Here is a 16,085-nt window from a genome sequence, read left to right as displayed (position 1 = left end):
TCTGATTAGCTCTTGTTTTTAAAGGACACTCACAGAAAATAGATAGGAGTAAGGGGAAAACTCACTCTAAAGAAGGACTCAGACCTGTGAAAATAATGCTAGAGGGCTTAACATCCAGAGACAAGTAGACTCTGAGAAAAGTACTGGAGACAATGGTTTTCTGTTTGTTTTTTGTTTATAGATATAGTAAGATAATAGCAACCCATTCCAGTATTCTTGCTTGGAAAATCCCATTGATGGAGGAGCCTGGTAGGCTACCGTCCATGGGGTCACAAAGAGTCGGACATGACTGAGCGACTTCACTTTCTTTCTTTTCTATAGTAAGATAATAATAAAGAAGGAATAGTGTTACTGAATGAGATAGACTGATGTTAACAGGTGGCTAAAAGCCAGAATCATCCAGCTATAGTCTAGTTCACTAGACGCTAATATATAAGGCTTTCCCTACACATTTTTAATACCTTTAAAATCAGAACGTGTCTTCAATAGATGTATTTATTGTGGTCAAGTTTGGGCAGAAAGAAGTGAAAGTGAAAGTCGCTCAGTCATGTACAACCCATGGACTGTAGCCTGCCAGCCTCCTCTGTCTATGGAATTTTCCAGGCCAGAATACTGGCGTGGGTAGCCGTTGCCTTCTCCAGAGGATCTTCCCAGCCCAGGGATTGAACTCAGGTCTCCCACATTGCAATGTTTGGGGGAGGGCTGTAAAAACAGTAATTAAGTGATGGTATATCATACAATAAGTTGAAGAACAGAAGAGCAGCAAGCAGTAGAGAAAGGACTAAGACAAGAAGAAAAACTGTGATCAAAACTTCTACAAAGGGGTAGAAAGAGACTGTTGTTGGCCCATAGACGCCAAGTCACTGTACAGTCGCTGTACAGGGTCACAGAGGCAGGGAGGATGATGTCTTTGTCAGTTGGAGCTGCTATAACCAATACCATTGACTGGATAACTTATACAAAAAAATGTTTATTTCTCTCTTCTAAAGGCTAGTAAGTCCAAGACCAAGCTCTCAGCAGATTTGGTATCTGATGCAGATGAACACCTTCTTGCTGTATCCACAGGTAGAGAGAGATCATCTCTTCTTATAAGGCCACTAATCCATTCATGGAGTCAGATGATGGCTTTCCCTGGGCAGAACATTTTGAGCTGTGCCTGGCGCACAGCACGTGGGTACTATTGTGTCTTGCCTCTTCTGAATCACTATGTGGTCGACTTAAAGCCCCAGCACGCCAAAGGCCAACTTAGTTAGCTCTAGCTGACTCCTTGGAGGGCTCCTCTAAGAAGATGTTTAGGTCAAGGTATAGGTCTCAGGTCACAAGCCAGGAAAAGACATTGCAAAGTGTATAGGTAAGACTTATGGTTTAAAAAAAAAAAAAGACAAGGGATCACCAAAATAACTAACCAGAAAAAAAGTAGCCAGGAGACAGAGACTTTACCAGAATGGATTCAGGGGAGAATTAGGGCTATGGTCTTATTTCTACTGGGTCTATGGAACCTGTCTTAAAGAAGGAATTCAGAGAACCTATAGATTAGTTAGCCATGGAGGAAATTGTTCCAACCGCATATGATTAGACTTTTTGAAACTACGATATGCCCAGGTGATCCCTATACAACTTGAATGTAAAGGATTTCTTACCTAAGGAAAGGATCATGTCCTTTCATGGTCTTAACTCTAATTTCTACTGCATTAATAGTGGTAGAACAAATGTTTTCAAATGGCAGAGGATTTGCTGTTTTTCATCAAAAGCAATGATCTTGACATTTAAAGATATAGTCCCTTACCTTAGTTACCTTCTTGAATGTATCCCTCTTTCTCAGTCACTCTTTTCTGTAGGGCATCCATGTAGTTTCAAGAAAACTAACTCCACCTTTATTTCCAGGGTGAGGGTCATGTGGTCCAGACTAAGTCTATCAGTGAGTTTTATGCCCTTGGCTCCAGCAACTGCGTCATGTATGGGCATGTGACCTAAATCAGTCCAATCAAGGAAAGACAATGTCAGGGTTTTTGTGGTAATGCTAAGACAAAGACACATTCCTCTGGCAGTGAAAGCAGTAGCATGTAACCTGGAAGGTCTTGGCCACCATCTAGGGACCAGGAGGGGAGAGTCTATTGAGAATGGAGCTCTCACTAGGGACTAAAGCAGAGAGGTAAAGAGGGAACCATCAAATCCTCTCCACATTATGTGAGCCATCTAGCCAAACATGTCCCTGAAGTCTTTGAACTTTTCTACTTACGGGAGCCAATAGATTCAATATTTTGTTTAAGCCTATTTGAGTTAGATTTCTCTTTCCTGAAACCAAAGCATCCTCAAAGGATAGAACAAACATGATTAGTAAGGAATGGAATAAATTTTCAATAAATAGAGAGTTAAATATTAAAAAGGACTCATACAAGAGAAGTGATATGTGTTGAAAAATGAAAGTGGTGCAAGCATTTCTTGACCTTAGAGTGGTAAAAACCTGAGTGAAAGAATAAAGGCTTATGATTTGTAAAAGGAAAACATTTATAGATTTGACTACTTGAAACTTTTTAGTTTATGTAGATGAAACAGTACCACAAACAAAATTAAAAGATAAATGAGAGATTCTAGAATTTTTGCAACCAAATATATATATGACAAAGGGTAGTGTCCTTTATCGGAGAAGGCAATAGCACCCCACTCCAGTACTCTTGCCTGGAAAATCCCATGGGAGGAGGAGCCTGGTAGGCTGCAGTCCATGGGGTCACTAAGAGTTGGACACGGCTGAGCGACTTCACTTTCACTTTTCACTTTCATGCATTGGAGAAGGAAATGGCAACCCACTCCAGTGTTCTTGCCTGGAGAATCCCAGGGACGGGGGAGCCTGATGGGCTGCCGTCTATGGGGTCGCACAGAGTCGGACACGACTGAAGCAACTTAGCAGCAGCAGCAGCAGTGTCCTTTATATATAAAGTACTCTTACAAAGTTATAACAAAAATACATTTAAAAAGAAGTGTAAAGAACATGAGAAGGTAAAAGACATGAACAAGCCATGTGGGTAAAGAATATGAAAAAGCAAAAGAGAAGAAGGGGAATTCAACTGGTCAACTAAAATGAAAAAGGTCCAGAGTTAATAGTAAAGAAGAAGTGAAAGAAGAGTGAAAGTGTCAGTCACTTAGTCATGCCCGACTCTTTGTGACCGCATGGACTGCGCCCTACCAGGCTACCCTGTTCATGGATCTCTCCAGGCACAAATGCTGGAGTGGGTAGCCATTCCCTTCTCCAGGGGATCTTCCTGACCCAGGAATCAAACCTGGGTCTCCCGCATTGCAGGCACGTTCTTTTTACTGTCTGAGCCACCAAATAAAACCAGGTATCTTTGTACCTAACAAATTGTCAAGAATTTTAAAATAATAACTTCCATAGATAAAGATTCAGGGAAATAAACACCCTCATACAATATGGGGCATGTAAATTGGTTCATGAGCTTCCCTGGTGGCTCAGACAGTAAAGAATCTGCCTGTAATGCAGGAGACCTGGGTTTGATCTCTGGGTCGGGAAGATCCCGTAGAGAAGGGAGCGGCTACCCACTTCAGTATTCTGACCTGGAAAATTCCATGTACAGAGTAGCCCGCAGGCTACAGTCCATGGAATTGCGAAGAGTTGGACATGACTGAGCCACTTTCACTTTCAAATTGATTCAAGCGTTCTAGAGAGCAGTTTGGCATTATGTACTTAAAATCTTAATATGTGCAAAACATTTAAAAGAGTAATTTCATTTTTAAGACTTTATCCTAAGAAAATAACCAGAAACACTCACAACATTTAATATAAGAGTACTTAGTAAAGCATACCTTCTTTATAATATTGAACACTTAGAGATAACCTACAAGTTCAAAAAGAAGTATTCTATAAATCATAATACGTTCCTTTGATGAAAACTATGCATCCAGTAGGAAGCAGATTGTGGAAGATGCCATGATATCAGAAAATGTAGATAATTTATTTTTCAATATATATGCTCAAAAGAGAAGAATGACTGGACGGACACAGGAAAATATTGATAGTAATAATATCTCAATAGTGGACTTACAACAGATTTTCTTCTTTGTGAGTTTTGAATATTCTAAATCCACCTCATGTTTTGCATATATTTTTAGGCACTGGAATGCCAAGCCCAGTGCTCTGGACATAGAAGGTACTTAACGAATACATGCTGAACTGAACTGAGTGATCAATTGCTGGTTAAAAAAATGCAGTGGGGTTGTCTTATGGAGTAGTGCACTCACAAGAGTTCTTTAATCAGAAGCTAGCTAGCCATCTGTTGTACTAAAGACTTCCATTTCATTAAAATAAAAAAATGTCTACACCTTGCCCAACTCCATTTTCTTCCCAGCCATTTCCTGCTTCTCTCACAGCCGAACTTCCAAGAGTCTTCACTTTATGCATTCCAGGTTGACTTCCAATGCTCTAGAAACTGTGCTCATCAGATCTAATCCCCAGACTTTATCATTCATCCCACCCCAAAGAGAATTGTTTATCCTTTCTTCTTTGAAGCTTTCTTCTCCCTTTACTTGCAGACTTCACTCTGTCCCATTCTCGTGCTATCTCTCTGGACCTTTCCAATCTCCTCCTCCGGCTCTTCTTCCTCTGACTGCTGCCTGCGTGCTTTTTTCCCCTCAGGGTCTTGGCATTCTTCTCACTCTATGGCCTCCTCAGGATATCCCATCCATCCTGAAAATTTAGCTACCAGTGGGCCCTGACTTCTGAACCTATATAGTCAGTCCAAACTTTGCTCCTGATCCGCAGATGTGTCTTTCATTTGCTACTGGATAGCCTATAGTCACTGAGAACTTAATATCATCATCCTCCCTTCCCCCCACTTTTGCTCTCTTCCTATTTAGCTTAGTTGATGTCATTACACTTCAACTTTGGCCTCTCTCCCCTACTCCCAAGTGGCTATCTAATCAATAACTATGTCCTCGATGCTACTTCTAAATCTCCCTTGGATTTCTCACTACTCTTCATCCCCCTGCTGCTATGGTGATTCAGACCATAATCCCTTCCTTAGACTATTACAGTGACCTTCTAATTGGCTTTCCTGGCTCCAGTCTCAGTTTACTCTAGTTCGGCTGTCATCCTGCTACTACAGTTTTATTTATTTTTTTTAATATGAATGTTCACATCTCTTCCCTATTTAGGAACCTGTAATACCTTTCATGCTTATTGTCTTCAGCGTGAAGTCCAGCATAAAGTCCCTTAACTGTAAACCAAGGTTCTTCTCGATATTACTACAACCTCCCTAACCAGTTATTTTCAACCCACATCAGACTGCCCTGTTTTCTCTGAATGCAGTTTGCCTTTCCACACTTTTGTGCTTTTCCCCACTCTTTTCCCTTAGGATCTACTCTCCTCAGCCAACTCTTTGCCTCCTTCAGTGCCCAACCCAAACCTCAGTGTCTCTATGGGAAAAAACCCTCCACAGCTTCCAAGACAGACATTAGGACAAGAGATATGGTATTTAAAGCAATGAGCTAGATGGGCAATTGTAGAGGACCAAGCCCAAGGGAGCTCCCAGCGTTCAGAAATCAGGAAGGACCCAGCAAAAGAGACTGAAAAGGTAGAAACGAAGCACATGTGGTGTGATGGAAGCAAAGCAAAGCAAATGTTTCAGTGAAAAGAGATGGCTCACTAGGGCCAAGTATTATGGCTGCTGAGAGGGCAGTAAGATTAGGATGGAAAACTGACCAGTGGATTTGACAACACAGAGGTCATTGCAGCCTTCACAAGTATGTTTGTAGTAGAATTTCAGTTCAGTTCAGTCGCTCAGTCGTGTCTGACTCTTTGCGACCCCATGAACCGCAGCATGCCAGGCCTCCCTATCCATCACCAACTGCCAGAGTCTACCCAAACCCATGTCCATTGAGTCAGTGATGCCATCCAACCATCTCATCCTCTGTCGTCCCCTTCTCCTCCTGCCCTCAATCTTTCCCAGAATCAGGCTCTTTTCAAATGAGTCAGCTCTTCTCATCAGGTGGCCAAAGTATTGGAGTTTCAGCTTCAACATTAGTCCTTCCAATGAACACTCAGGACTGATCTTCTTTAGGATGGACTGGTTGGATCTCCTTGCAGTCCAAGGGACTCTCAGGAGTCTTCTCTAACACCACAGTTCAAAAGTGTCAATTCTAAAGTGCTCAGCTTTCTTTATAGTCCAACTCTCACATCCATACATGACCACTGGAAAAACCATAGCCTTGACTAGACGGACCTTTGTCGACAAAGTAATATCTCTGCTTTTGAATATGCTATCTAGGTTGGTCATAACTTTCCTTCCAAGGAGTAAGCATCTTTTAATTTCATGGCTGCAATCCCCATCTGCAGTGATTTTGGAGCCCCCAAAAATAAAGTCAGCCACTGTTTCCACATCTATTTGCCTAGAAGTGATGGGAGTATGGGGGACAAATACTGACTGGATTGGCTTGAAGAGAATGAGAAATGAGGAAGTTGATGCTCTTTGAGTGGGTCAAGGAGTAGATGAATGAAGAAATGATGTCTTAGAGGGACTTTGCTGGTGATCCAGTGGTTAAGACTCCTTGCTTTCCATGCAGAGGGTGGAAGTTCAATCCCTGGTCAGGAAACTATTATAAGATCCCAGATGCTGCATGGTGTAGCCAAACTGAAAATGTTGTCTTAGAGAGGATTCTATAATTGGTCAGGAACCAACATAGATTAGTTATTTTGAACTCTTAGAGTCTCTGAAAAATTTCCAAATAGAAACATGGATGCAATTTGGTGGTGCAAAGCTTTTAGTAATTAACAGGGAATTCAGAGTAGGGCTACCCAGGCAGTAGATTAGTCTATGTTTCAGTGTGAGTTATCTGTGGTTACATTTTATCTGTTACTGACCTGGTTCATAAAGGTGCATAAAGACCTTCAGGCAGGACTTCTCAGAAGCTTCAGGAAAGAGCTGTCCCTGCAGGGACTTGGGTGCAGAATTTTCAGACTGTTTCCAAACTCCTCTTGCTACTGTGTAGTAGGGGTATTGATAAGAATCTATAAGGCTGGTTTTTGATGGCTGGGCAGTACCAAGGCTGAATGGTTAAGAGGTAAACAGGAAAAATTTGGCCCACCCAATGTTGTGCATTTGAAAATGCTGTATTTGGAAGTATTTCTATATAATTCTTTTATACGGACATCATAATGGAGGTGGACTAAGTATTCACCTACCTATATTCGATGAATAGGTAGGCTGTTCTTACCTGCCTCCCCCTGGATATGAAATATGGAGAATACAAACTTTGGGTAGACCAGATCCAAGCTTTGATTTTGACCTGATACCTGTGTGACATTTTTCAAATAGTGTTTCAAAAAGTACTTTGGTACAGATCCCATGTAAAATGTATTTTTACTTACATGACTGAAGGCAACCCAGGGACCATATATTTCCCTTCATAAAATTATTTATGTTGACATCCTAGGGCTTCCCTGGTGGCTCAGATAGTAAAGAATCCACCTGCAATTCAGGAGACCTGGGTTCGATCCCTGGAACAGGAAGATCCCCTGGAGAAGGGAAGGCTAACCACTCCAGTATTCTTGCCTGGAGAATTCCACAGAGAGAGGAGTCTGACAGGCTACAGTCCATGCGGTCACAAAATGTAGGACACGACTGAGTGACTAACAGTTTCACTTTTCTCTTCACACATGTTGATGTCCAGGGCCTGGATAATGAAATAGAACCAGTCATAGAATATGGAAGAACCTGGGGTTATACCATGCTTCCTGTGATTCCCCAAATGCACAGGGTGCTCTTATCTATGCCTTTGCTCATGCTGTATCCTCTACTCGGAATATCCCAATCCCCTTCTTCCTGGCATACTCAGATCTAAGAGGCCTTCCTTGCCAGAGGTCAACCCCCCTCTATGGTCCCCAGACTGTTTTCATGTGTCACTCCATCTCCACACCTACCACACTGAACTACAGTTGTTTGGTCTTCTGACTCCCTCATTGGGCTGTGAGTTTCCTGAAGTAAGCGATTTTTGTCTTCTTCCTCTTTCTTTTACATCTAGGGTAATGTTTTCACATTTGGGGCACACAATCAATGCTTGTTGAATGGATGTGTGAGTGCTTGAGAGTATGAATAAATGAATGAATGAATGAACGAATACCTGAAAAGATCAGAAAAATGTTACCCCCACCCAAATGGAAGCTCATACAAACTTGAAAGTGTCAGTGACTTTACATATATGCAGAATTAGTACATAGAATGGCAATTTCCAAGTCCAACTGAGATGACAAGATCACTGCAGCATAGTATATGTAAAGAGGAGAGTGATACTCACCAACGACTCATAATATGTGTGGCACAGATGGTGAGAACTGTGCTGATTAAAATCAGACTTGAGTGATAGGAATTGATTGATTGTCGTCTACATTTGGGAGAGAGTTTTGATCTGTGGAACAAAATGAACATTTTGGCCCTTGTGATTTCTTTTAAGCAAGGTATTTTTCATCTTAAAATTTAAGGGTAAGGTAACAGCTTAATAAACATGTTTTTCTAAAGCATGGCTTCCTTATAAAACCAAAAAGAAGAACAAGCTCGCTGTTACATCTCTAAAATGGAAGTTACATTGTTGAACTCATCATTTCATACCTGCATGCCTCGATTTCTTCTCTGCATCCTTTGTAAGATGATAATAGCCCTTACTAGTATTTACATTATAAAAGGATTGTTAATGTAAATTAGATCGTATAAAATGGGTTATGATGTCTTCTTTGAAAGACAAGCACCATACACAAATGAGGTATTATTATTTAGTTTTTCCTTTTCAGTCTCCTTAAATGAGAATTAGATGAAAACTCTGCCCCTTAAGCAATATCCAGTGGGTAAATGATTATATTGAGTTGAGTAAAATGAAAAAAAAAATCTTCAGCCAGAAACTCGGTTTGTGCAGCTTAGCTAGTCTCCACATAAGACACACATACTGTCTTTATTTGTGATGTTCACCACCATTCTTTGTCTCCTCTCTGTGCTGTAATCACAGTCTGAAGACAGTTAAGCCTTCCAGTTCAGTCACAGTTGCATTTTAGAGAACCTAGAGATCTGGGAATGATTGCAATTGAGAAATAATGTTTCATTTAATCAAGCCATGCAGCTGGTTTTGCTACTGATGTAGGGCCTAATTCAACTCCTGGTTTTTAGGCTCAGGTCACTATCACGGCAACCTTTTCAGGTTGATTACTGCCATTGCCTCTGTGTCCCTTTTAGCACTACCCAGGCCAGAACTTTCCTATCTTCTCCTTGGAATACAAGTTACTAAGAGGAGTTGAGGAGATTAGATCTGAGGAGTTGTTGTGAATGTCAGAAACTTTACTTCATGTCATGAAGGGGTGAGAATGGAAACCCCGATGGTGAAGGATTCAGGATAACAGAGCTGGTGGTGGTGGGCTGCCTGTCCAGCATGACTATTCCTGGCCTCTGTGTGCATAGTAACTCCAGCTTACTTCTAGCTCCTGGTCCGTGTTCCCTGGTGCCTGCGCCCTGCTCCTCCTCTCTCATCCAGACCCCTACAGTGCTCATCCATTATGTCTTGGTTCACCTTCAACACACAGGCCATGCCTACCAAGAGCATGGCCGTGAGGTAATTGAGCTAATGCAAAGGTGGTAGGTGAGTTTTCATGGTGGCCTCATGTCCCTACTTTTAGGAAGAAAATCTAGGGATTATATCTTCTACTTTGAAGGCAAATTTTTTGAAACAGTTGTCTGCATTCACTGGTTCCACCAATTCCTCAATTCACTGTGAGCTGCCTTCTGCCTCCACTGACCCAGCTCTCACCCAACTGGACAGATACCTTCTTGGAGCTCCCTCCGTAGACGCTTCTCGGGCTTTTCTCACTTGATCTCTTGACAGCGTTTACTGTTGTTGACCACAGCCTGCTCGTTGAAATGTGCTTTTCCCTTGTCCTCTGTGATACCTCACTCCACTAGTTTCCCTCCTGAAACCTCTCTCTAGTTTCCCTCTCTCTGGCTTTACCTTCTCTTGATCTCCTTTTTTGGGGAGGAGGGGGAGGAAATCCTTTCTCTGCCCATGTTTTAAGTTTTGGTATTACTCTGGTTTCTCTCCTGGGCCCTTTTCTCTTCCATGACACTCCCCCCACATAACTCTTTCATCCCCTTGGAGTCTATTGTTGCCTATCGTGTACTGATGCTTCCTGAACCTGTACTCTCAGACTTCCAGATCAAACTGCCTCCTCATAACCTGTGAGTGTTCCCCAGGCATCCCAAACCAAACATGACCACAGCTGGCCTCATCTCTTTAAAAAATGTCTTAGTGAATGATATCACTGTCCACCCAATGTGCTCAGTCGCTCAGTTGTGTCCAACTCTCTGTGACCCCCTGAATTATAGCCTGCCAGGCTCCTCTGTCCATGGGATTACCCAGGGAAGAATACTGGAGTGGAGGCTGCCATTTCCTTCTCCAGGGACCCAGCTGTTCAAGTCAAAAAACTGAGCACCAGTTTAAACTATTCCCCTTCAAAATGCCAGCATTCAAGCCATCACAAACTTCAGTAGATTATACTTCCTATATGACATGACTTGTAAGGCTCTGTATAAATTGTTTCTGTTAACCTCTCCAGTTTCATCTCTGACCACTGTGTCTCAGCTATCCTGAACTATTTTCAGTATTCAGATTCTTGGTCATTTCTGTCACCTTCAAAATATGCATCCATGTGCCCTCCACTGGAACAGATCTGCCTCACTTCTTTATTGGACTAACTTCTTCTTACCTGTAAGTCTCCATGTGGAAGCACTAACTTCCAATCCTCCCAAAGTCTGGGTTAGGTGTCCCTCCTAGAGTTCTTGGTAGTCTTCTCTTTATAACACACTGTTTTATGGGAGCTGCCATTCCTGTTTCTGTCTTGCCCTCTACTGGAAGCTCTACTGAAAGGTTTCTGTAAGCTGGAAGCATATTTACTTCATTTACCTTTGGGCTCATTGAACCAACAAAGTACTTGGTACAAAGTAGATGCTCAGTGAATGAAAACAAAGGTTAAAATATCACTATGAGAATAGACAATAAATTTCCAATCAGAGGATACAGTTAGGATTTTACAAAAGAAAGATTTATCAAGTCTCTTTGACATCAAAGAGATTTGAAGATTATCTAAAACTATTTAGAAGAATTTATCAATAATAGAATCATGAGCAGAGAGTAGTTAATAGATTTAGATTTCAAATCTGTCCCTTATGGGCTTCTCTTCCAGAGTTCAGAATCCAGACTGTCAGCTATATTTTGGGGTCCCCCAAGCATTCCATCTTCTCGACTCTCCATAAACTTTTGGATTCATAACCCACTCCATACTTGAGAAAATGGGGATTGGAATAAGGTAAGTGCTAGCTTTTCTATTTTTTCCTTTATTACTTCATTTTCAACCATGTACTATACTTGTAGAACAATAATTTTTAAACTCTCTCTCTGGAGTCTTGATCAGGAGGTATGACTGACTTCCCTGCTTGTCTAGCTGGTCTCACAGTATTTGAATATCCTATGCATATGATGAAATGTTGCAAAGTGCCTTGAGATATTATATCCTTTCAGATTTTCTTATTTCATGACTATTTAAATTCTTTATCATTATTCTATTGAGTTTTTCCTAATATTACTCCACGTAGAAAAAATAGTGAATTTTGAGAAACCAGAAAGACTTGCTGTCCACTCTGGGACAACTTTTGGATCAGATGCACACTCAGAATGCAGGGCATGAGCAGTGTAAGCAAACTTCAGAAACAGCTCTGCTTCAGCCGCACTGCATGTGGACGACTGTTCACTGCACACCCACTGTCAACCTTCTCGAGCCCCTTGTTAATGTTGTCCAGTCTCTAAGTCATATCCGACTTTTTGCAACCCCATGGACTGCAGCACACCAGGCTTCCCTGTCCTTCACTATCTCCCAGAGTTTGCTCAAACTCATGTTCATTGAGTTGGTGATGCCATCAAACCATCTCATCCTCTGTTTTCCCCTTCTCCTTCTACCCTCAATCTTTTGCAGCATCAGGGTCTTTTCCAATGAGTCGGCTCTTCGCATCAGGTGGCCAAAGCGTTGGAGCTTCAGTATCAGTCAGTCAGTCAGTCGGATCAGTCACTCAGTCGTATCTGACTCTTTGCAACCCCATGGACTGCAGCACACCAGGCTTCCCTGTCTATCACCAACTCCCAGAGCTTACTCAAACTCATGTCCATTGAGTCAGTGATGCCATCCAGTCATTTCATCTTCTGTCATCCCCTTCTCCTGCCTTCAATCTTTCCCAGCATCAGGGTCTTTTCCAATGAATCAGTTCTTTGCATCAGGTGGTCAAAGTATTGGAGTTTCAGCTTCAGCATCAGTCCTTCCAATGAATATTCAGGATTTATTTCCTTTAGGATTAGGTGGTTTGATCTCTTTGCTCGAGCCCCTTACTTGCTTTCATTTTTAGAAAATTTATTATTTATCTCCAGATTTGTTTATTGTTTATCCCCAAATTAGAATGTAAGCTTTATAAGGGCAGGAATTTTGTTTTGTTCACCAGTATATGCTCAGCACTTGGAACAATAACTGGTTACATAATAGAAACTCAATATATATTGATTGAATGAACAGTGTCTTTCAAAAAATTTTTAAGAGACTGATGCATACCCAGGCCTCTAGGGATCTAATGTAAATCTAGACCAAAGCTTTATTGCCCTCAACTTTTTGATGGATGGCTAAGATAATAACATTGACCACACGCTGAATGAATTTACAGATGTAAATTGTTGTGCATCTATAAATTATGCACAACTGCAAAGGATAGCCAATAAGTTGGATGATACAATCAGGATTCCCCTCCCCCTCATCAAATCCTGACAAAATGTAATGGTGAATCATACCTAACAATATAAAGGGACAAATATAAAGCACTCAGAGATCCCAAAATTCAATTGTACCAGTACAGGTTGGGGGCGAGATGACTTACAATTGCTCACGTAGGAAGATTTAGAGTCTCCTGTTGATTGTGAGTAGATGATGAGTCAACTCAGTGTGATATAACTTCCAAAAAAGATCAATCTTTTGTTGTATTAATAGAAATATAGTGCTCAGGTTGGGAAGTAGTTCTCTAGTACTCACTGGTGATCAGGTCACATTTGTTTTGCTTTATGAATTCTGATCTTCAGCCTTTAAGAAAACCATTAATAAACAAAAGGTTCTTCAAGAAGAGTTTAAAAGGGTAAAATGGGATCTTGTAATCAGTGTCACATCAGAAATGATTAAGGGTCTAAGAGTCTGTGTTGGTGTGTGAGGCGGAGGGAGAGAGCTAGCTCATGTAGCTACCTTCCGAAGTGAGAAGTGCGGTCCTGCAAGGAAAGTTATATTTCTTCTCTGGGTAATCCCAGAAGACTGAACACCCTTGAGTAGAAGATATAAGTATGTATGTTACAGCCCATTAGAGTTTGTCAACAATTACTATGTTTGCCCAGTAATCAGGTGGACAACTGGTGGAGGTTGTAAGTTCCTTGACCCTGGTGGTGTTCAAGCAGAAACCGGGCACACATGCCTCATGTCCTGAATACATTTGTGATGGAAGTTCAAACACTGGGGTAAGGGATTGGATTAATCACAATAGCAAACACACATCGGGTGCTTACTATATGACAGGTACCATAATAAGTATTAATGTGGGTTATTATTTTTAAAACATCAATCTTACTCCATGGTGAAACTGAAAGTGAAAGTCATTCAGTCGTGTCCAACTCTTTGCAACCCCATCGACTATACAATCCATGCAATTCTCCAGGCCAGAATACTGGAGTGGGTAGCTGTTCCCTTCTCCAGGGGATGGTCCCAACCCAGAGATTGAACCCAGGTCTCCTGCATTGCAGGTGGATTCTTTACCAGCTGAGCCACCAGGGAAGCCCAAGAATGCTGGAATGGGTAGCTTATCCCTTCCCTAGTGGATCTTCCCTACCCAGGAATTGAACCAGGATCTCATACATTGCAGGCAGATTCTTTACCAGCTGAGCTACCAGCGAAGCGGAAACTGAGGCTTCAAGGGGTTAAGTAACTTGCCCAAGGTCTTAACACCTTGTACAAAGCAGAGCAAGGATTTTAACTTATGCAGTCAGATCCCTGATTTTAACTTATTATTCTAAGGACTCTACTAAAAAAAAATAATTTTTAACTTTTTATTTTTTTTGGCATATAGTCGATTAACAGTGTTGTGATAGTATCAGGTGAATAGCAAATGGACTCAGCCATGCACACACATGTATCCATTCTCCCCCGAATACCCCTCTCTGCTATATTTTAAATGGCTAACCAACAAAGACCTACTGTGTAGCACAGGGAACTCTGCTCAGTGTTATCTGGCTGCCTGGATGGGAGGGAAAACCATTCTTTCCTACCCTGAGATTCTACCACTGTAATGAAGTAATCAAACCAAAGAGCTTATTATCTTCAGTTGTAAATGATTCTGTAGTAAATAGGTTATTTCAACAAAGTATGCAGGCACTAAGTTAGCCTGGCCAGTTGCCACTTGTGGTACACTATATGGAGCACAGCATGGGGCCTGGCACGCAATAGGCGCTCAATAATTATTAGTTAAGGGACAAGAATGAGTGGACTGCAACCACACAAGCTGCATTTGAAATGGCAGAGTCTCAATGCATTGTGTCTGAGGGAAAACAAGCACATTTCTGGGTGGTTGACTGACGACACTTGGCAAAAAGTGATAATCCATCATTCCTGGCAGAGGCCTTGTGAATTCCTACTCAGTTGTTTGGACAATATTCATTTAAACAAATATTTATTGAGTACCTATCCTGTGCCAGGTATGTCCAATATGCTGAGGGTGCAGAGGTGAATCAGAGTTTGCACTGTTACTGGGAGAGATGGACAGGTAAGCAAATTCTTATGATACAGTGTGATGAGAGCTTAGCAGGTGTGTGTGTGTGTTAAGTATTACAGGGACACAGAGCAGAAAGGAACTGATTCTACTTGGCTGAAGGATTTGTCCAATACTTGATTATGTGTTCAAAATGACTGTCTTGTGTGTTGCATGAGCTTATTTGATCTTCATACATACAGACTGCATGAAATTGTGATCCCTTTTTGAACAAAGATCAAATAGAGTATCATGGAGGTTAGGTGAGCTCCCCAAGATCATGCAGCCAGTAATAATAATTGTTGGTGTTTATGGAGTGCTTAGGCTACCTGAGGTACTGTTCTGAGCCATATTAAAATGGTTCATCTTCACAACTCTACAAGGTCATTATTAATATTATTGCTGTTTTACAAATGAGAAAACTGAGGCACAAGGTCTAAATAATTTGCCTGGAGTCGCGTAGCTAGAAAGTGGAAAAGCCAGGATTGCACCAGCCTTTTCTGGCATTAGCAGGCACACACTTACCCTGTGCACTAAAATACCTTTAACTGGTCCCCTGAAGAGCTGGGGATTCTTAGACTCTGATTGTAAGTTCAGCTTCCTTTCAAGTGACTTTGTTCGTTAGCAATATTATTGATACATCCAAATGATAGAAACAGTGTGGGCCTGGCTACAAGGAGACGTTGTGTAGGTTAGGCGTCCCTGAAAGTGTTTTGGGAGAGGTATGGTAAAATCTAGGCCCTCCAAAATCACTGCAGATGGTGGCTGCAGCCATGAAATTAAAAGACGCTTGCTCCTTGGAAGGAAAGCTATGACCAACCTAGACAGCATATTCAAAAGCAGAGACATTACTTTGCGGACAAAGCTCCATCTCGTCAAGGCTATGGTTTTTCCAATAGTCATGTATGGATGTGAGAGTTGGACTGTAAAGAAAGCTGAGCACCGAAGATTTGATGCTTTTGAACTGTGGTGTTGGAGAAGACTCTTGAGAGTCCCTTGAACTTCAAGGAGTTCAAACCAGTCCATCCTAAAGGAAATCAGTTTTGCATATTCATTGGAAGGATTGATGCTGATGCTGAAGCTGAAACTCCAATACTTTGGCCACCTGATGCGAAGAACTGACTCATTGGAAAAGACCCTGATGCTGGGAAAGATTGAAGGCAAGAGGAGAAGAGGACAACAGAGCATGAGATGGTTGGATGGCATCACCGACTCGATGGACGT

The 16,085-nt window shown here is 41.6% G+C and overlaps 1 protein-coding gene across 7 annotated transcripts in view; it reads left to right on the top strand.

Moving 5' to 3' along the window:
* MKLN1 (muskelin 1) overlaps positions 1–16,085 on the top strand; it is a 396,990-nt gene that overhangs the window by 11,925 nt on the left and 368,980 nt on the right. For 3 of the 7 annotated variants that reach the window (XM_086395594.1, XM_086395604.1, XM_086395608.1), the window contains exon 2: positions 11,228–11,350. In XM_086395594.1, the coding sequence (XP_086251720.1) occupies positions 11,334–11,350 (17 nt within the window). In that variant the 5' untranslated portion in view covers positions 11,228–11,333. Of the gene's footprint in view, positions 1–11,227; positions 11,351–14,808; positions 14,877–16,085 lie in introns of those variants that run through there. The other 4 variants (XM_086395595.1, XM_086395600.1, XM_086395606.1 and 1 more) reach the window with 3 other exon arrangements.

Source organism: Bos grunniens, chromosome 4, assembly GCF_055505025.1.
Source record: "Bos grunniens cultivar Pamir isolate PY7600 chromosome 4, Bosgru_T2T1.0, whole genome shotgun sequence".
Lineage (NCBI taxonomy): Eukaryota > Metazoa > Chordata > Mammalia > Artiodactyla > Bovidae > Bos > Bos grunniens.
This window is presented reverse-complemented; position numbering and strand designations above follow the sequence as displayed.